This window comes from Eulemur rufifrons, chromosome 15 (assembly GCF_041146395.1).
Source record: "Eulemur rufifrons isolate Redbay chromosome 15, OSU_ERuf_1, whole genome shotgun sequence".
Lineage (NCBI taxonomy): Eukaryota > Metazoa > Chordata > Mammalia > Primates > Lemuridae > Eulemur > Eulemur rufifrons.
In genome coordinates this window covers 98,599,250-98,621,854 of record NC_090997.1, presented here as the reverse complement: position 1 = coordinate 98,621,854, position 22,605 = coordinate 98,599,250, and the positions used below count along the sequence as shown (strand labels likewise).

Sequence of the window (22,605 nt, the reverse complement as noted above, 5' to 3'; positions counted from 1 at the left end):
GTCATCATGGATACACAGGATTATTCAGAAACCTAGTCGGGACACCCTGGATATTCACTTCATCTCTCCACACTGGATGCAGGACAAGACATAATGGAAAATAAAATTAAACTGGCATCTCTCTAACTTTTCTGTCTTCCCAGCAGGACCAAAAGAAGGGACTTTGGGAAGCTCTCCCAGGCTACCTGTGAGTAAAGCCTTGGTAAAGCCCAGGTAAAACAAGTGATGTTAATAAAAGGGGAAGCTCAGATGTGTCTTGTGAAGAAAGAAAGTACTAGCCATGTGTGTGCCACGCCTTGCTCTCTGCACTCAGCATGTCAGAGCTGGAAGCCCTCAGAGAACAGGGGGACTGACGGTCTCAGACCCTTCCTTTGGGTTGGTCGAAGGGGACCGTCCCAGGCCATGCCACCAGACTGAGGCAGAGCCAGCCCTGGACTCTCAGCCCACACTGCGCCACACTGCTTCAGGCAGGAACTGACAAACGAAGTTAGCTTAAAATAGCTCTGCAGCTTCTGCAAGCACTTAAAGCAAAAGAACTCTGCCTTCCCAGGTTCCTATATTCTTAAAATTTTTCTCAAACCACTACCTGGGGCTTCTGAAATAAATAAATGAACTCTTCAGATACTCAAGATACTGGGCAACTACCCCCTTATAACGGTGTGAGAGCACTCCCGTGTGGTGACCCCCACACAGGGGATGGGCTCTGTTCTGCACGATGACCACCATCAGGCAGGGTGGTCTTCATCACCTAAAACGATCTCTGCTCCCCTTTTACTAAACCAAGGGAGTCTGTGCTCCCTTCCCACAGATTGCAAATGACAAACTAGAACATCTGTTTCCATAGTGAAAGATACCTTGGTAACAAAATGAGCCAAGATTCTGATTTTTTTCCAAGTCCTCTCAGCTCTTCCACCCTCTCACCCCTCCCCTTCCTTCCCTATAATAATTCGCTGCTTCAGGGAGCAGGCATCTACCTCACGAGTGGCAGGTGTCTCGGGCAGAAGGGATCTGGGGACCTCAGCTAACATACAGCTCACCATCAGCAAAAAGGGAAGAATGCCCAGCGTTTCCTTTTACCTTCACATAGGACTTCTCCGTGTCCACGAGCTCCTGGATAACTTTTCGGAGGCGGTCTGCATCCGAGAGGTGGCGGGCCAGAGGCCTCGGAGCTGGGTCCTGACCCTCCCTGGCTCCTTCCATGCCGTTGGCCTCAGTGTCGTTAAAACTCCTACACAGTGCAGCAATCTGCTCAGCACTCTGCGAGATGACAAGAGGTGGAGAATAATGCACAGGCCGCTCCCATTATTCCCAGCTGCCCACCAAGGACATCGAATGCCTCTGTGCCCAGCAGAAATCTCCCAGGGTCATATGTGGAGGGCAGACAGTTTCATTCACCACAAACCACTCTGGCTATCTAAGATTTGATTAAGGAGGATGTTTCCCATTGTCATAACACCTGTTCGATGCTGCTTCAGTACTGAAAGTAGAGAGGCAAGGCCCAGAGCTAACCCTCTGCAGTGAAGGTGAGGTTGCTGTAAGGTCAAGGAGTTACAGCTTTCTCAGGAGCACAGAGAGGAGACATCCTCATCTGGTCCACCCGGTCCCCTCAGTGGGCCTAATCCAACTTTCCATCTTCCATACAAAAAACAGCCCTGGGAGTTTCAGGAATGGTGGCCCAAGAGCAGTTATAGGACGTCTTGGCCACAATGGCCTGGGGTGCTGCCCTCAGATCTAACCACTTGGCTCTGCGGTCTTGTGCCAAGTGGCAGAGTTACGAGTGAAGCAGCTTGAGCTGGTGCGAACGCTGGGAATGCAGCAGAGACAGGATGAGAAAGATAAGACCCTTCCACTGCAGGAGCAGAGGCCAGTAGAGGACGCAGCAGGGAGAGGGGACACAACAAAGCCTGCTGAGGGTGAGAGGAGAGGGCTGAACCAGCTCTGGGTCTTAGCAGTGAGGAGCCATGGCCAGACCCAGGGAACGGCCAAGAAGTGCCCACTCCAGATAGGGCAGTGGACTCACACCAACTCAGACAAGGGGGAGCAGAAACATCTGGGTGACCGCCAGCCTTTAGTGCAAGCTCCTACTTAGGCTCAAGCACAGTGGGATGACACCTCAAGGAGAGCCCATTGTGTGCTCCTTCCTTCGGCTGGTGGGTTAAAGTCCCCCTAGATGCTTCCACAGTTGCTGGAGCAGTGGCAGATTACACTCAAAGTGTCCTTCCGCCTTCTTTCCATTCCACCACGGGCATCTCCACCCCATCTGACCACCTACTGGTCTGTAAGCCTGGCAAGGGCAAGGGCCACACCTTTCTTTGCCATTGCCCCCAGTGCCCAGCTCACTGGCTGGTGCACAGTAAATGTTCAGTTCTCTTCTGTTGCACTGAAATTACTGAATAACGAAACAGCTTAGTCCCAACACAAATGAATAATACCCATCAGTATTTGGCAACTTTATCACTCTTAACTAAAATTCTCCTTTGTTCAGTTTAAATGCCTTCATGCCTGACCTCTATCAATCTGTGTCTTGGATAAGAAGCTGAACTTGTCAGAAGCATGTTAATGCTCACTTAATTCATGCTCTTTGCGTGATATTTCTGAACAGAAACAACTTAACACAAGAATGGTGGTCAACCTTGGTGGTCTGATGTATGCTTTTTATATGAGCTGTCACCTGACAAACTGAAGTGCCTCAAAGAAAAAACAGGCCACCCCTGCCCACCCTCTCTATTCCATCCCCGCCCCCCCAACACAATGTCTTCATATGACACAAATAAATAATCAGCACTAAAACTCAATGTTGTTCTTCTGGCTGGTCTTTCAGTTCAATTCAGTGGTATCAACTGAGGGTCTGCTTTGTCTCCAAAGAAGTGGAAGAAGACAGTTCCTACAGGAGGAGGTAAGACTCACCAAGGTTGGAACCTCCAAAGCACTGCCTAAGGCAGCCTAGAAACCCACAAGAGCTTGTGTGGAAGAAATGAAAAGTGTATCAGAAGTGTCACTTTGGAATGGGTTGTCCGGGAAGGCTTCAGTGAAGAAGTGGGTCATACTGTGGGCCTGGAAGGAGCGTGTTCCAGGCGAGAAGCCCACGATGAGCCAGAGAAGCAGTGGGAAAATGAGTCCAGTAGCACACAGAGCCTAGCTGAGTCCCCGCCAGATGTCTGCAGTGAGAACTCCCAGACTGCTGGGCTCTTCAAGTAGAATTGCATGTCTTTTGTTTTGACATTAATCTTGGTGCAAAAGTTGGATGAACCCCATAAGACGTACTAAGCCTCTAACTAGACATGTAGACACATATAATATGAAATTATTCATACTTAAAATAGTTCAAAGCATATATAAGTACTAATGATTCTCCTTGGATATACATATTCATCTGTTTTCATTCTTAACTATGAACACAAGCATACTTCTGGTAATGCCTGTCAGAAGACATTCATTTCTGGCTAAAATTTCAAAGAATAAGAAAACAGATGTGGATCTTAGGCACCAATCAGAATGCAAACTGATTTGTCAAAATGTCTTATGTCATGTTTATAACAACCAAATTGTACGACCCATTATCGAAGAAACTCCAACACTGTTCAGTCACACTCTAAAAGCCTAGTGACAAATAGTACAGTGAGGCCACAGGTGGCTTGCGTTCTCTTCCAGGACTCGAGCATCGTGAAGGCACACAAAGGAACATAACCAAGCCACTCCAAATTCCGCCCCCCTCCTCCTTTCCAGTGGACCTCAGCCCTGGCCACACATTAGCTTGGTGTGGGGAGCTTTGAAACACACTCATGCCTAGACCAACTGAATCAGAATCCCTGGGGCCCCCATCAAGGGTAGCTTTTAAAACTTTCCCAAGTGATACTAATTTGTGGCCTGCATGAGAACTACTGTCCTCACAACAGTATATCTGCATCCTACTTGGATTCCCCAGGACTGGTACTGGCTCCAGCGGGCTCCCTGAGTCCCAGGGTTTGCACCAAGAGATGGCCACAGAAATGGTACGTGGACTGAGCACACGAGGCAGGAGGAGGGAAAAGGAATCACACCCAGGCCCTGCTGTTCTGGGTCTGGCCTTCTACTAACTGAGCTAAAAAGCTCATAATAATACTCAGACTCCAAAACACACTTACTTGAAATCTCTATACTGGGATTTGCACCACAAACTCAGACAATGTAATTCTGCAGTCTTGAAAACTAACAGTTTCAGGGCTATGGGATCTATATTAAGCTTGTATATACTGTATAAAATAAGATCTGATAAAATGCATCATAAGTTAAATGGCATCTGGTAAGAGTACGGCTTTGCTTTGCTGCGATGTCAAAAATCACACCTAACAATGCAGTGTTAAAATAACGAGACTTTAAAAATAAAGTATCTCGCCATTTTAGAAAATCAGAATTCAAGAACACTTCTGGTAAGATTAACTTCCAAAAAGTGAATGTTAGCTCAGATTTTTCATAGCATATCTGCTTTTTAAGGTACCACAATTAAGTGCTCAAAGTGCCACAAAGCCACCTTTCACACATTTAACTGCAGGGCTGCTGCCGGAGGGAGTTTGTGAGGATTACCTGGGATCCACAGGCGGCGGGGCCCCTAAAAGGGGAAGAGTAATTTCAGATTACTCAGTTTTTGTAGAGAGAGTCACGTGGGTGGTTATAGTTCAGTTGGTGCGTTGTTGGTGATGGTTATAAACATTAAAGGCTGCGTTCTCGGTGGCTGTGACAGGCAGACTGGGCTGGGGTATTTTCACACACATATGTGGTGATGGGAAAAGCACTACAAGACTCAAGACCCGGCTATAGTCCAGGCTCTGCCCCCACGGTCCATGCAATCCTGGGCAAGCCTCACTTTTGAGTCTTCAGTGTCCTTAATGTTGAAAAAGTACAAGTGCCTGTCCCACCAAGTAACCCCTCAGGTTGCCATGTGAGGCAAGGAGAAGAGGGAACTTGTGTTTGCCGAGCACATTTCACCTGCACCGTGGCCCACTGAGGCTTCCCAGCTGCGGGGTGAGGTGGCTTCGGCAGGGCCTTCACGGCATAGGACCGTCTCCTCTCTAGCTGTCCACACTGCAGTGGCCACTCCCAGGTACTCAGCAGAGCACAGGCTCCGTCCCCTGCCTCTGCCCAACAGGTGACCGGGGCTCTCCTGGCCCCAGGTGTTCTAGGGATGCAGCCACCTGCTCTGAACACCCTCTCTTCCTAGACAGGTGAAAGCAGCTCCCACACATATGCAGACAACTGGGAAGTCTATCCAGCCGATCCCCCCACCACCAATGCTGCTTTAAAAGCAAAGCACAGATGATCACAAGTGCAGGCTGGGCGTGTGTGAGGATTCAGTGGCCCAACAGCGTGTGCATGTGCAGAACGAGAAACGCCAGCACTGGAACATGGGCCTCTGGCTGGGGTTTTCCCGTTCATAGCAATCAACGCAAGAACTTGGTTCATCTCGGGCCTGGCTGTCTATATGAGTGCACAAACAAGTACTTTGTTTATGAATTCATAAAAAGATTAAACGAAAAGATTTTCTTCCTACAACTATGCTGTCTGGAAAAACAATAGGAGTGACAAAAAAAACTTTTTACAAGTTTTTAAGGTTATAAGGTTACGCTAACGTTATCCCTGCTTGAGAATGATTTCATCTTATTTACAGATGAGGAGCAGCTCCCTCGGCAGCTCCGTGTGCACAGACAGATGTCTAAGCAGGGTTATTTTTGTTTTTGTTCTAATGTGTGGATAAGAGCCCCTTCTGCTTCCTTCTACAGGGGCTGAAATGTGTCTATGTTCAAGGAGCCCATAAAGCCACTTCTTGGGGGTGGCAATAGAACTGCTTAGGACGACCAGGCACCTTTCCCTCCCCTTTGGAGGAATGCAGGGCAGAGTCTCTCAAAGCAAGCTCTGAATCCCCAGCCGACCCTTCTAACCTGCATTCCGCACGATGCTTTTCATCAGAAAAATTGTGACAGCCTCCTCTTGACAAGGGTGGTAAAATCTGTTCCACTGATCCCAACTTTGACACTGACTTTGCTCTTATTTAGAGACAGTACTACCTGAGGTTTTGCAACTTCCCTATGTGTTTTGAAACCTAAAGGAAAAATTACTGTAGGATAGGTACATCATTCCGAGATTACGCCAGAGGTTCCGTAGCTGCCGTGTGAAGTGCCAGCCAGGAGTCCTTCACCTCATCAGAGGCTGAGCCGTGTCCCACCTCTCCTGGCCTCGCGTGCAGCTGTGCCCTCATTTAGGGGCTCCAGGCACCACAAGCTGCTGTCAAAGGCATCTGTTCATACTACTCGGGCTCAAAAAAAACCTTCTAGCCTACGAAAAAAGGTTTAAAAGTGCTGCCTAATTTAGGGTAATATTTCAAAATTAAGAAATGCCTTAAATACTTAAGAAAGACTTAAAGGATAGCATTTGCGGTGTGTATTACTTTGAATTCCTGGTTTAGGGGACAAGGATGTGCACTTTGGGAGGGAATCTGTAACTGACTTAACCAACACACAGAGCTAAAGGAAGGAGGCCGTCACACTGGTGAGCTGGTCACATCACAGTGTGTGATCGTGTGAGGTCCTGGCTGCCACCCACGGCCTCCTCTTCCTGCACCATGCTGGCCAGCTGTATGCTAAGCCAGTGACCTGGACCGAACCCCAGTCTGGATAATGTCCACAGGGTGCCACCATTCCAGAACATCAGGCAGAGGAACTAAGGTTCTGCTACTTCTACTGCACCTAAAGAGAATGTTGGAAAAAATAAAATATACGTTTTAGGCACTAAAAAAATTCCCAGTTCATTGTCTGGAAGCCATGAGGAGGCTGCATTGCTAAGTAATCTCCGAGTGCAGCTACGGTGTCAGCTGTCATATTCTGAAAGATTAGTTAAGTGAGAAAAGCTCCCCTCAGAACATAAAAGACTATCTAAAAATTGTACAAAAGACTTTATCTCAACTCACTCTGAACTCTGTAAACGTCACCGTCTACAGAAAGACCTCTTATTCCCAGATGTTACTGGCAGAGAGAATCTAGAAGGAGCACAGAGGGTTAAATGACGTCCCCAGAAAGGTTCATGGGCAGAGACAGGCTATGATCTCCATTTGACGTGGAGCCGCCTCATCTTCACAGTGGGAACAGGGTGGGCCACGTCCTGCTCTGCCGACCTCAGTCAGCCACCCTGGGCAAGACAAGCGTGGCCGGGGCAGAATTCCAGGTCTAAATTCTCTTAGGTGCTTGGGGAAGCTGACAGGGCCGGCAGGCCGAGTAGAGAAGGCAACACCAGGTCTCAGCAGAGGAGGAGGGAGGGGTAGAAGAGGAGGAGAGTAGTACATCAGCACCTTGGCTAGGGAGGGTGGGAGTTAAAAAGCAGGCGCCAGGGCCGGGCACAGTGGCTCGTGCCCGTAATCCCAGCACTGTGAAGGCGGGAAGATCGCTTGAGGCCAGGAATTCAACACCAGCCTGGGCAAGAGCAAGACCCCATCTTGCCTAAAAATATTTTTAAATTAGCCAGGTGTGGTGGTGTGCATCTGTAGCCCAACTACTTGGGAGGCTGAGGCTGGAGGACCCCTTGAGCCCAGGAGTTCAAGGTTGCAGTGAGCTATGGTGGAGCCACTGCACTCCAGCCCGGACAACAGAGCCAAGACCCTGTCTCTAAAACAAAACAAAACAAAACAAAAACCAGAGTCAAGATGATTACTGACATTTGTATTAATAATTGAGAGAGAAACCATTCATCTTACAGTAATACATTGAAGACTCCAGGGAAACAGCATGAGACTTTTTTATATTTATCAAAATGGCACAAAAAAGGATGAGGAAACACTGCTTGAAAAAGTCCCTCATTCTTTGTTTCCCAGACAAGATGTTATATTTCCAAAGGTTCTATTTCCTAGGCAGAATGAGAACGTAGACTGTGGAAGTAAACAGTAACCTAAATAAATTATGGTACAAAAATGAGACGTATGCAGCAGTTACCAATGATAGGAAAGATGGACATCTCTTGACCAACAAAGAAGGATATGATTTACTGGTAAGGAAAAAAAGTAGGTCTACATTTTTTAAAGTAATTTTTATATATATTTACTACATATAAATATGTATGCACGGATTTTTATAAAACGGAACTATATAATAAATGCCGTGGTTAACACTGAATTTAAAATTATTTTAATTTTAATACTTTGGCTTATCTGCATTTTCTCATTTTTTTTATAGTGGTTGAATTAAAAAATATTTTTGTAATGGAATCTTTTCCTATCATTAAAAAAAAAATGATTTGAGGGCCGGGGGTGGTGGCACTTGCCAGTACTACTCGGGAGGCTGAAGCAGGAGGATCACTTGAGCCCAGGAGTCGGGGCGGCAGTGAGCTGTGATGATGCCACTGCACTCCAGCCCAGGCAACAGAGCAAGACCCTGTCTCAAAAAAAAAAAAAAAAAAAAAAAAAAGATGTGAGGCAGAAAAGGCCTGCTAAGACATTCTGTGATGAACAAGACTGACACAATCCCTCCCCACCCAGTCCCTGAGCTTGGCTGGGAAGACAAGCTTTGAGCAAGTAGTTCTAATATGATTGACGTCCAAAGTGTGGGGTCCTGTGGAAACAGAAGAGCGAGGCCAGCTCTGGTCAGAGCAAGGGCAGGGACAGCTAACACAGAAGCTGTGTCTTTGGGGTAAATAAAGTCAGCCAAACTAAGCTAGCTGAGGCTGGGGAAGCACAGCCGTCTCAGAGACCCACGGTGGGCGCGGTGTGGCCCGAGGCAGGAGAGAGGCTGGGGCCTGCAGCATAGCCAAGCAGGGAGGGGCAGGAGGCGGTGAACTTGCAAAGGAGATGAGCTCAGGGCAGACGAGACCCACTTGCGGGTGAGGGTGGCACAAACCTTACAGATGGCCCGAGGGCATTATGCGGGTGGGTGTGTGCGCTTGCTGACACAGCTGTCACCGGAGTCCTGCCCCTCTTCACAGCCCCAGTGTAAGCTGCAGCTGGCACCAAGGGCCTCAGGGTGTTCCCTGGGCTAAGCTTCCTTAATCACAATTACTTTTTTAAACGCAGGAGGATTTACCCACACAGGCTCTGGGGTTCAAACCGTGACCACAGCAGTTACCAGCTGTGTGACCCTAACTTCTCCCTGACTCAGTTTACTCACCTTTATGGCAGGGATCACATTTACAATGTCATAGAAAGGATTCAGTGAGATAAAACATATAAAAATACTTAGCAGAATGTAAGGCATCAGTCAAAGCTAGGGCTCGATGAAACTTATAATTAGCATAAAGAGTTTAATGTCTCAATTTCTGCTCTTTTTAGAAGTATGGAAGAATACATTTTCTCTGAGCGCCCCAAAGGAAGGGCCAGAGAAGTCGAATTTCATTTCACTGGCAATTTTTCCGAGCAGCTCCTCTCCGCCAGGCCCTGCTGGGGTGTCGGGGGGTAAAGGGCAGAGAGAGGCGACCACAAAACGTGGAGCACACGGCATCTCACCCAGGCTGTGAGGGCCGTGGGAAATAAACGAGAGGCAGACAGGGACGCCGGGCTGGGCCAGGCCGCAGCTCCACCAGGGCGCCAGAGAGGGCGGAGGGGAGTGGGGCAGCAGCGGCCACTTGCTGTCTAGAGGAAGGGCAGGCCAGGCCGGCCTATGGACACAGTTCTTTGTATGTGGCACTGTGGTGTGCCAAGTGGCAAATAGTGTTCAGGCAGCACACCCCAAGGAGGGCAGGTCAGAGCTGCGTGCCTGCAGGGAGGAAGCACCATGGTCGTTGCTATGTGGCCCCCCAGGCCAGAGTCATGGGCAGGGAACCCTGCTCCTGGGGAGGGAGCCGCCGAGCAGATGGGTGGCACAGCCTGGGGGGAACAGGAGAGCCAGGACGGGCTTGTGTGTCCTCGCTGCCTGCCTTCTGCTTGGTTTCCGTATTTAACAGTTTAGTCAGAATTCAGGAATGAAGAAGATACGCTCCCTCTGCCAAGGAGGTTTCAAGGGCTGGGGCAGCATTTCCACACAACCAGCCACCTCTTTCATACAAAATATTGGGTGTTTTGATGTCCCCCTTAAGGCTAATCTATGCCTCCTGTGCCAGGCCCTGCATTTTCTCCATGTTTCACCCAAAAAGAAAGACATGGCTTAGTGGTGATGTATAATTAAATCTGCTCGCCAGCAAAGAGGCACGTGGGCCAGGTGGATCGTTAGAACAGGGGTCAACAAACTGTGGCCTGTGAGCCAAATCCGCCTGTGGTCTGTTATTGTAAATAAAGTTTTATTAGAACTCCGCCTGCTCACGTCTCCACACTGTGTATGGCAGCTGCTGCTTCACTACAATGCAGAGCTGAGTAGCTTCATGGCCTAAAATATTTACTATCTGGCCCTTTACAGGAAAAGTTTGCCAACTCCTGATATAGAGAGATGAACCCAGGTCAAAAGAGATTCTTCTTTTGGATTAAAACTTAAAATAATTTATAAAACTTTATTCTGCAATTTTTCAGTAAGTAAAGTGTAAACGTTAAAAATGACCTTTATATGTTATTTGCCTAGAAACTACAAATGACATCTTAAGTCACATCCGATATAAAACCTTTTGTGTAGTATGCTTTCAACTGGGTCAAAAACAAAACAAAAACACCTGCATGCTCACCTGGCACAGATCCAAGGCTCAGAAAAACAACGTTTAATCTCTCGTAATAGTTTCCACTTGGTGTTGCTTTTTGACATGGGATGATTGTTTGCTTCTCCTGTGACTTGGGGCATTAAGACCTATATTTAAATTCCTTTTGTGATTACCTTGTATCATTTAACTTTCATTCTAAATATGTTTATCTAACTAAAGAAGTATTTAAACCAATGTCTTTCAGCCCAATTTTCGGGAACAACATGTTCTTAACCAGGACTTTTCTTACCTTTCGGCACCACCCTCCACCTGCACCTATCCACGGCCCCCGTCCCAGCTCACAGCTCTCTTTCCATTCTCCTCCTTCCACTTGCTCTCACAGCCTACTTTTGTTCTGATTAGCACATAAGTCAGTTTAAACTTGTGTATTTACAGTAACTGTCTCTGTACTGGTTACTGTTTCATTTAACACTTCGTTCTAGTTGGTTCCTATGTCTACTGCCAGTGTTCCAAACATAGCCTTTCTATTCCAGAGTTATGTCTCTGACTTAATTCTTGGTAACTGATAAGATATCACTGAGCAGTTTTTGCAGGAAAGGTCTTTAAGTGTTACATGTTCTGAGAATTTACCAAGTTGAGGCTTTTTTTCCTTTTTGTATATCAATGGTTGGACAGTAAAGCATGCTTCACTCAATTTGAAGAGAAAATATGTCAATAAAACCAACTTTAATTAAATTCTTGACAGACTAGAGCTTTGACAAATCTCTGTCAGCCACCAGTTTTCTGGGCGGGTAAAGCTACACTGAGTAGAAGACTGAGGATGATACGACTGAATCCCGGAAGGGGAGAGATTCTGCACACTTATGTTTAATGGTTCAGGCGGTGTCCAGCTTTGCTTAGGACAGCTGTGCCCCAGCTAAGCCCTCTCCCCGGCTCCCTAAGCAACTGATTTGCTGCCTAGCTGTAACGCACGCGGGCTCCTTACCTAGAAAACCAAAGAGCAGAGCAGCACCAGCTCCCAGCTGCGGCCCAAGCACTCGGCTGGGGGAGCAGTTCTAAGATGCTCAGAAAACACTAATTCAGTTGCCCCATTCCAGTTCCTTGGTGACATTCCCTGGGCATCTTAGATCAGCTTCCAGACTGTTGTAAAGAGCTGCGGCCCCTGCTGGCTCTGTCCACCTTCTTTTGGAACATAAGCCTCAGGTCTCCATATCCTCACAGATTCCCCTGTCCATGGGGGTGTAACCAAGTTGGTAAATTAAAGAACAAAAAAGTCGTGTCCAGATTTCTAATATCATACCCTGCAATTTAACAAATAGACTTGTTCCACCTTTAAATCAATTCAAGAGCAAATACACCCATATGCCAAGTGTCTGGTATTTAAACACATAGTTTTTCACCCCTTTCTTCATTCAGTGCCACATTGTCCTCACTAGGCAGTATGGTGTCAAGGAAAGTCCGTGTTAGAATCCGGCAGGGCCGGGTCTGATCGCTGGCTCTGCCTAGGACACACTGGCCCGGTAGCTGACTCCTCTGGATCCCAGTTGCCTCAGGCTAAAGGGCTCCTATTATCTATTCAGTGGGGTTGTGGAGACAGCGCTTCAATGAGGTGACATATTTAACATTTCTAGTACAGGCGAAGGGTGAAGTCTAAGCAACGTCACTCAGCACCCCTTGTAGTTTACAAAACCATTCTGCATGGCCCTTCTTTATGTCACCTCACAGCCACGGAACTGTTATGGAAATATAACCCCACTGTTTTTAATGAATAAGGGTATAAGGGCTCCTGAGCGAGCCTTTCTGCTGAGCGAGTGGAAGGCTCCAGCACTTCTGGTCTGGCTGTCTTTCCACTCCGCGCAATAGCAAATTAAAAGATAAACATCTACTTTCTTTTCCAACTTAGTACAGCAGAGGATAAGAGCCTTCCAGTTAATTCTCACATCTTTCTTATACATCCCTCTCTCCAAGCACATACTGCAAATGTGCTGTTTGGTATAGCCCTGGCCATGGGACAATCAGAGCCAACCCAAGGTGACAGCAACACTCTGCCAGAGACAGGGGCACAAAACAAAGAGCCACAGCATGCTTGACTTTGCCCTGGAATATTCTTCTGCAGAAGAAACCAAGCCATGGCTTCACTGACAGGGACAGGGCACAGGAACACGGGCTCTGACTCGGGGGAATGAAGGTGGTCCTTTCCCTGGCTGAATTTGTTACGGGCAAATGATGAATCCTTAAAGAATTTTTTTGAGCATTTAAATTTCACCATCTACAGTCTTTTTCTTCCTCTTAGAAGCAGAGCCCTCAGGGGTGCTCAGCTAACAAGGGCGGTGGGGGCGGAGGGGGGCAGCTGAGATTGGCTGGCATTGCATGACACCCCAGTGAGCTTCAGGAAGGGGGCATCAGCTCTTCTCAGCCCCTGGGGCAGCTGGTACCTTCATGACATCTCCCACAGTTACACTGACTTCCATGGACTGCTGTTCCTTTAGGTTCCGTGGATCAAGGGTGCCTCCCAGCTGGTTAGGAAGAGTGGCATGGGGGGAGGGGACAGGGTGCAGGCGCTGTGATTTCTCTGCAACCAACCTCTTCCCTCTTCATGCTCAGAAAGGCCTAGGTTTTCACTTCTAAAATTCGACTAAAAATAATGCTTGAAATCTGGTTTCAAACAAACTCTAGCTTTGGGAAGAAAAGTAGTAAGAATGTAAAACATTAAATTATATGTTAATATCCTGGCAAACTTATTAATCAGGCATGGGTATTGCCAAGGGCTAGTTGTCTTGAAGTGAACACAGATATATATAACCTGCAGGCCCCTTAACTACAGTTTTACTTACAGTTTTTTGCTGATTTAAGCAATGTGATAGTTGAGTCTGTTCTATTACTCTAGCGTCCTTATTGGCAGGTTCTCAAAATAATAATAATCTCACCTGGAACAGTGCCTGCCTTACATGTTTACATATGTGTATCTGAGACTTTACCACCAACAGGTCTCCAAAATCTACACTGACTACATAATAGCAATGAAGTACTAAAGTTCAAACTAAGACAACCATTACTTTTAATGAATAGCTTGACAATTTTGATCAACCTTTGGAAAATACAAATCAATAAATGCACAGTAACTAAGGCCAGGTAGCCTATCCCTAGTGGTGAGAACAGCTGAGGAACCAGGAGGCGTGCACGGCCAGCCGCCCAAGCAAAGAAAAGACAGGAGAGGCAGAGTGACGATGACAGAATGTAAACTGAAACTTTCTTTAAAGCCTCAGCCGTAAAAAATTATCTTTAAAGCTCACCTTGGATGACTGGTCGGATAATCAGCCTTTCCATCTTGAAAAGGCATCTATAAAAGCACCACAGTCTGGACCTCGCCACTCAAACGAGAGGAAAGCGGAGCCCGCCCAGCCCGCCCTGGAATCTAGGGCCCAGGCCATGCGGCCCCGCAAGTCTCCTCTCTGCTTGTCCTTTATCTGTGACCGAACACACCACGAAGGGCATGGATTCTAAACAATCCTAACGCCAGCGGAAAGCAGCCTGAGAGCTAGGAAGACACGGGACTTCTCAAGTCATGCAACGTTTGTGGTTTCTAAGCAGCCAGTGATGAAATCCCTCCCTGTGCAAGTGCCTGGCCAGAACCTTCTAAGCAATCACACATCTCAGAGCTTCCTCCTCTGACAGCTGTTTTCTGAAAACACCAGAGAACTCAGGTGACAGCAAAGAATTAGAGAGGGCAAAGGCAGGTGACGCGTGGAGGAGGAGGGATGTGCTGGAAGCTGAACAGACAAGCAGGAAGGAGGAAGAGGCAGCAGCAAACAAGAGGATGAGGGGGCAGGAGAACTGGGCGCCTTTAAAAACACACCTCCAGTCTTCTCCTTGCTCCCACATTAGTGACATATCTATGCTTCTGTTGCCCTTTTCTCCCTGCCATTATCGAGAACAGCAGGAGACCGATTTACAAAGCTAGTCATCCAGCCTTCACTCAGCAGCCAGAAGCTGGCGTGTGAGCTGGGGAAGCACCACGTGTGCCTGTGTGCAGCGCCCCCAGCCAGGGCTCACCGCCACCTCGCCTCCCTCAGCTGGAAACACGGTGACACACAGAGCCTCTCTTAGCTAAGACGACGGAGGAAATTGCAAGATGACTCAGAACAATTTCTCAGAACTTATTTTTTTTAAAAAGTAACACCAGCCCAACTGTAGGGCTGGGACATAAGTAAAAGGTGAGAATCTTGGATGAGTAATGACAGGCATAAAGAAAGCGCTGAGACTCAAACACATCTTCATTTACTCAGTACGAAGTTTTCATTCGACTGCAATCTCTAAGCACACAAGAATATTTAAAGAGGGGATCCAGATGACTATTTCAGAACTCTTAAGGAGGCCAACGTCTGAAGATGCCTCTGGGAAGATGTGAAGGAGCCAATGAACAAATAGCGGGGCACTCCGGTCCCCTCCTCCATCCCGTTTTTGTTTTTGGTAAATATTAAAGATTAGATAAGATTCAGGCACCCAGATAGCAGCAAGCCAACATTAGATTGTAATTGTGACTATTACTCCTTTAAAAGAAAAAAAGCGAGAAGCTGAGCTAACTTGTGTCACAGTGCCCCTGGGCGAGGGACACAGGAGCCACGGCTGCCTGCACTTCCCCTAAACTGAGCGTGTAAACCACCGCCCTGCAGTCCATCAGACGGCTGTTTATTTTACCCAAGATATCTATAAAATTTTGGCTTGGGATCAAAACTTAAATTCTTATTCCAACATAATCACCTTTTCCACTAATTACAGAAAATAAAACTTTTTAAATTGCCAAAACACCAGCACATAATGTTGCAATTGCGTCCAGTGATGTCTGGGGATGTCTAACTGCCACCACCAACATAAGCTATTCTGGTCTCAACCTAATAATTTGTTTGCCATCTAGGGGTTATTTAACACTCCTCAATGTCTCTCAGCACATTAAAAAAATAAAGCATTAACAGCTAATCTCATCCAAGCAAAGTAACTAGAAGATAAAAAGAGTTCAAAATACCACTTGACTAAACTGCGCTTTTCATATCCTAGGTACTTGATAACTGATTCTGTAATGTCAATAATATTAAGTCAAGACAGAGGCTAGATTACCCAGATGTTTATTCAAAGTCAGAATTACGAGCCTAGAGTTAATTTATTCCATGGGCAAATGTCCTAAGATCGGTGAACACCCTAGAATTGTACATAATTTATTTACATATGTGTATGAGCAATTTCCTGGGGTCCCAAAGCTTTCTTCAGATTCTCAAATGGTGTGCTCTAAATACGGCCCTAAACAAGGTGACAGAGTAAAAGAGCAGAGGATATGGGAGTATAAAGTATCTCACCATCCTGACGTTCACACACCATTACCTTAAAGACCTCCACAAATCTGAGTGGTTTTAACTCGAATGAACTGTGTGAAGGACAATGAATGATCGATGCAGGTTTTAATAGGGTTCTTCTAAGGTTTGTCTTTCTTTGAAGCCACTCTCCATATTCATGGGGACAAAAGGGACATCAAGTGGACTCCTTTAGGTCAGGTATTTAGACAGAAAGACAGGGAGATGTCAGACAGGACAGATGGTCACACTGACCCCTCGGTTTCACAGAAGCAGAAGTCTGATGACTTATCCAAGACAGAGAAAGGGATTATCAGTGTAACCCTTGGGGCAGAAACCGGTGTGTTCTTACTGAGTCCACCCGACTGCAGACGGCTTGCCCTAAGAATATGCAAGAGTCTGCAAAAGGCCTTTACATTGAGATTAGGGTTTGGCCTGACAAACTCAAACTCCCTGCTTTCTTCTCCCCCCAAAAAGCAAAATTATATTGAGGTCTCCATAACCGCCTATCTCCAACCCGGGAAGCCTAGAAAGGAAATAAAGACGGAGTCATAGAGCGCTGAGAGGCAGGAGATGGGGGGAGAGGAGAGGAAGGGCACGGGAACTGGCCACTAGACCCCATCTGGACTGCCATCCCTGCGGGCCGAGACAAAGGGGCAGATGCAGGAGCACTGGCCGGAGACTCCGTCCACCACCCAGGCTGCACGGAGCTGGCTGGCTACCCTCCGAACTTCACCTTTTGTTTGCTTTGGAAAGGAAACAAACACGTCCCTCTTGAAGTCTCACCCCAGATAGCTTGGGAGTGGCCCTTGCTGTCTCAAAGGAGAGAAAGGGTCAGGAGAAGCCTGCGCAGACAAATCCCTGCGTGGAGACCAGCATGTCCTTAGAGCATCTCTGCCCAGTCAAGGTCAAGTCTTTGTGGGGCCGCAGCCCCAAGTCTGCAGTCTGGTCTCCAAGTCACTTTCCTGTGAGTCACTGTCCCCGCAGTGTGAGGGAGAAGGTGTAATTAGCCCTTCAGCCTCTGGCTGGCCTGACATGTTCCCTGCCAACCCTGCTCCGCCCCCCACTTCCCGGGGCCACGGTGCTGCCTCCACGGCTCCCTCCCTTCTTCTTCATCCTGTGACCCTGAAGATGACTCTTAATAATAACTTGTCCTTTTTTCCAGACAAACAGGATGAAAAGGGCAAGTCTGGAGAAGAAAGAAAAAGCAGGGACCGAGGAAGGCAGGAAGGAACGTCCACGGGGCAGAGAGCAGGAGGAGAGAAAGGAGAGGCCGGGAACCAAGAGCCGTGGTGGTTTGAGGACAAAAAGGCAAGGGGAGGAAGGGGAAGCGGCGACACCCGCTGCGACCTGCCAGCTTCACTGTGAGCCACGTGACATCGTCCCCACTTTCCAGACGAGGGGACAGAAGAGCCGAAGGGGATGTGTCTGGCCCAGGCCTCCCAGAGCTGACCTTGAGCAGCCCGGCCTCCAGACCAGCCCCGCCAGGCTCGAGTCTCCCTGCCTTCCGCGACAGTCCACTCCGACACGTGTGTGTGGGCCGTGTTTACTACAGAAAGCCAAGCCTGTGCCGCCTCTGCGTGCGGACTCACAGCCCCTGCGGTGCCCACCCCAGCCAGCCCCATTCAACAAGCGTCCCTGGCAAAGGCACAGACAGCTGGGTGCTCATCAGGCGACATCCTGCTGTTGGCAATTGCCGTGTCCTTGGCACGGTCCCCCGGCTCAGCCCAGGCCAACTGGCCCCCTTCCCACCACCTCGCTTGCCTCTGCCCAGGGACATGCTTGGCCAGGAGGAACCTGCCACGCTGGCCAGAAGCGGTGGAAAGGTAGGTCACCACCAGCAGGGTTCTCTCCCGCTGCCTTCTCGTCAACCCCCACCGTGCGTCCTCCTCCTGCAGGACAAGCTCTCTGTCCCCACACTGCTCTCCGTGCGGCCACCTGCTTAGTGAGTTCCCTTTCGGGTTCTCACTGCCACTCCAGATTGTCTTTCTTTCTGTTTTTCCTTTTGACACAGGAGTGTTGTCTCTACCCCTGCCGAGCAGAACATGTAAGTGATCCCTTGGAACAGAGAGGACGGGGCTCCACATGCCTTATGCTGCGGCGGCATCTTCTCTGTGCCACACCTGGCAAGGGGGTGGCATCTGCCTGACACAGCAGCCCAGTGATCAAGGAGAGACAGAGAGCAGGGCACTGATACCCTGCAGCTAGGAAAATGGGAAATTAAAAAGGAATCCAACTAACAATAAAGAGACCAAATGGCCTTTTAGACCCCAGTGATAACTAAGCACAATCGCTTCAAACAAGTCCGCAAACTTGCCACCAAGTCTGTGCCAAAAGGAAGTATGGCATTAGGAAGGCCGAACGGCGCACATGAGAACTGGGTGCAAAACTCCAACCCTTAGCAACTGTGTCCTTGCTGCCTGTCTTCTAGAAGGGACAAAGTCTGCAAGACCTCCCGGACTGGCACAGTCCTCAGGCTTCGCTAAGTATCTCTGCATGTACAGGCTGCTCCTGCTAGAGGTAAAGCCTGATCTCACGCACACTATTTTTATTTAGTCAGTGTAAGTAACCCTTTGGAAAGGCTCATGCATTTACAGCACTATACATAAGAAAAATTAGCTAAAAGGTGGGCAGGCTTTGTCTCCATGGGGACCACAGAGAGCCAAGAGGACCCAATTCCTAAGGGCCTCAGTTACTGATTCTTTTTCATCTCATGGGACAGCCCAGGAGAATTTGACCACAGACACTAACTTCAAGACCGAGTAGGCAGCTAAGATCTTTGAGTCATGCACATGTCTTAACTTCAATAGCAAATTTACTAGGGTGCTTGCATATCTGCACATGGTTTCCTAACAGTGAATCCCCCAGATCCAGAGGCCACGAGGTGAGCAGAGTGGCAAAGAACTTGAAACCATGTGCATTTGTGAGGCCCGCCAGGAAGGCGCAACTTAGAGCCTAACGATCTCACGTGATCCTTTCCACAACACAGGGTTGGTGACGGTGGCGTTTTTCTTGACAGAGGACGACACACAGGCTTGGGAAGGTGAGGTAATGTGCCCCAGGTCGCACAGTGGGAAAGCCTGGGGGACCCGGATACAGAGTTAGGTTTGCAGCCATCGGGCCAAGAGTTTTTTCCAATATACCACCGCTTGCAAGAAAAGGCTGCCTGGAATTAAATCTTTGTGAAAGATCATTGTCTTACCTCTGGAAAACGCCACACCCAAACCATTTTTTAGGGACAAAACGTTTGCTTTGAGGATGCTCTCTCTGTTCATTCAAATAGGAATTAGGTCACATAACTGGCATTGGGAAATAGGTATGTTGAGTTTTAACAAAAGGATCATGATTATATTAATCTACTAAGTAACAGGCATGAAGAAAGATTACTATTTATAAATTATATTTCCTAACGAAAACATCTTACAGTCAAAAAGATCTTGAAATAATGCAGGAAAGTATACATCAAAGAAAGATGAATACATTGAGAATGCTGGAAAGCAAATCATGTAGTCTAATCTCTTTCTTTTCCTTGAGCTTCTTAGATATGCACGCTCTTAAAAACAATCCATGTGAAAAACTCAAAAGGTTAAGCTATGTGAGTGAGCAGGGATTAAATATTAAATGCAAGTTTTATTCACGCTGTGCACTAAAAACCTAGCCATTAGCGCACGTTCCTTCTTTTCTACCTTGAAAAAATAAACAGGACAAAATATACCTTAAACAGAATTAAATTGCAAAGAGCACAACACTCGGTTGCCATGCTGTATATCTCCAGATTCTCCATGCGCTCTGTTCTATCAACACAACGCCTACAAACTGCAAAAATAATTACTGCCAAAGCTACACTAGGTGATTACATAAAAATCTTCTAAAGAGCTAAAAAAATTATTTAATCAGGAATAACTAAATTAAAAACTCTGCTTACCTTGTAGAAAACGGGTTTCATTTTTGTAGATTTTCTTTTACAGCATTAAGCCCAGTACAAGTACATGTTATGATCCAAGGAAATTTTACAAGCATAAAATTAATTGCTATATTCAAATTATTCCTCTCTCACTTTTCAAATGCATTTTACAGAGTAAATATTTCCCTGGCCTTTCTGATATCTTTGTATTTCAGACGGACAAAACTACATCAGAGATCAATTTCAAGACCTTGGAATGAGAAAGGAAAAGTTGACAAAGCCACAGAACATCTAGTATCCAACAGAAGTTCTCTTATCCTTAGCTGCAAAGAGTGCTTAAAGATTACTGTCAGAATCCCTTCTGGACAGACAGGCACATCTTCTCATCTGTGTAACAGTCTTTAGACATTTTTAGAGTAAAATCAACTTCCAATCAAGAAAAGCAAACCATGCAAGCATGCCTACATTTCGATCAGAATCTACATCCATGAAAACCAAAGCCCTTGTTTACTTACATGCTGTACATAAAAAGGAAAAGTTCAAAGAAACCTGCTCCCTCTGGGAGAAAGGATTACATCTACAGTCGGCTGTTGGGAAATGAGTGAGATGTGCGTTTTCTCTCTCTCTCTCTCTCTCTCTCATCCCCAGGCAATGAAAAAATCCCAACTGTTCTTCCAAGTCACATTCACAAGGACGTCCTAGCGCCACCAAGCTCTTCCTCCAGAGCAGCACCAATGATTGGGGGAGGCTCACCCCCTTCCTCTAGGTTCCCACCCATGCTGCAAGCTGCCTGCTCTGGGAAGGCACCAGGTCACTGCAGACGTGCAGACGGCGGAACCACACGGGGCCCCATGTTCACAGCCAGCTCGAGGAGCAGGAAATGGAACTGCTTAACACACCTCAAGCTCCCAGAACAAACCGAAAACTTCAGCCCCCTCACCCAAAGGGAAACTGTATATTCCTTTCAAACTCCGAACTATTACAACAGCACATGCTAATTGTTAGCAATACTGAGGGAAAAAATCCCCCACACAGGAGAGGCTGACGGGGTCACACAAAGAGCTATGACAGTAATAGGCACCCTTACGGAGAAGAAAGCAATCAATTATGAACCATTTGCAGAAATTGCAGGGCTGTCAAAAGCCCGGGTTACAGCTGTGCTTCATCAAGCCAGGCTTCACTTGATTTTCAAGGGAAATTATTCCTTATTCTAAGGCCTAGAATACTTGTTAGCAAAATATCCCAAACAGCCCAGGTTCAACCAGGCTCTAATCTGAAAAGAAGTTAATGACCCCCGAGAAGAGCAGTTGGGCCAGAGCAGGGGGCCAGGGAAACAGAGGCAGGTCTGTCCCTGAGGAGCAGCACCTTCTGTGGACATCATGGGGATATCGCATGGTGTGGCGGGGGTGGGGGGTTCCAAAAATCCACTTCCAGCACGTGCTTGGCACGTATCAGACAACTCCCAAATCACCATTTTAAAAACAGAAGAGGATTGGTTTCAGATATAACCTGATGTTTCTAGGAGATTTTTAAAAAAAAGAAAAAAGAAAACCACTAACACAACAGGAAAAACATTTAAATCCTTAAATTCAAAACTTTTTCTTTAATATCCATCACAATTATTACTTTCGGTGGTCACCCAGGAAACGAAGAACACGTGAAATGAGTAGCTGCCAGGCATTTCCCTAGGATCTTTTTAAAATGTCCTGACATCCATTATTACATGTAGACATCTTCATATCTGAGAAAAGGTAAAGTGATCATCACTTTAGCAACGTTCCCTTTGTTTAGTTACGAGAGCCCCTGTCATATAAGAGTTGGAAATGGGCTTAACATGCTGTTTGCATATGTAGTTTACTGAATCTTAAATTTTGCAAAACAATATAATTTCCTTCTTAAGTTCTTTAATGCATAATCCAAGCAGACTATAGCACAGAGGAAACCGTTACCCCTAATGGCGTTTAGTGATCTCCCCCAGGCCGCCATACTGGCCAGCGCCCTGGGCACACTCGGCTCAGACAGCCCCGCTTCATGAGTGTTTCCGGAGGATTTGCTTTCTTAAAAAGTTTAAGATAAAGCAATCAAAACACATCTATTTGATGCTCTAGGACAATCCATTGTTTTGTTAAAAAAAAAAAAAAACTGATGAATATTAGCTACAATACTGGGTTCCCAAAAGTAAATAACCCACCAGAGGTAGAACAGAGTAGTAGGATGGAAAATGCTGATAGATTTCAATTTAGTGGGGGGAAAAAAAAAAACAAAAAAAAACACTGCATCCTGGGGATATAACCAGACCGGCTGAGCATTTGCTTTGTATGAGGAGTTGGGAGGAAAGGGAGGAAGATTCTGGAGGAGGCAGGTGGGTGTGGGAGAGGAGTTCAGCGAGTGAGCACAGCAAGGGGACAAGAGCGGGCGGCGGAGTGCCTGTGGCCGCTGGAACCCTTTGGGATCCGCTCTGAGGCCGGCAGGCTCTGCCCTGGTCCCCCTCACAGGGCACGTCCCCGCCCCCCAAAGGGTGAGCCACGTCGCTGCACACCAGGGGACTTGCTCCTGGGGCGTCAGTCTAAACTCAACTGGGGCACCACCCCACTTTGTAACTCTTATTTAAATACCTGCCATTGCCTGTATTTCCTCCATCCCTATTTTGTATTTATGACAAAAGCGAGAAACATAAAACACTCATAATTTTAAAATCCGTTAAATCTAGACTGGACATTAAAATAGATCTTGCCAATCAGACCGTTTCCGAAAGGACAGCTGACAAGGGACAGTTAAAAA

General features: G+C 47.1%; 1 protein-coding gene across 1 annotated transcript in view; it reads right to left on the bottom strand.

The window, feature by feature from the left end:
• Positions 1-22,605, bottom strand: part of LOC138395858 (rho guanine nucleotide exchange factor TIAM2-like) — a 415,009-nt gene that overhangs the window by 13,552 nt on the left and 378,852 nt on the right. Inside the window, 1 exon segment of the mRNA XM_069488873.1 lies at positions 1,078-1,257. Coding sequence (XP_069344974.1) covers positions 1,078-1,257 — 180 coding nt within the window.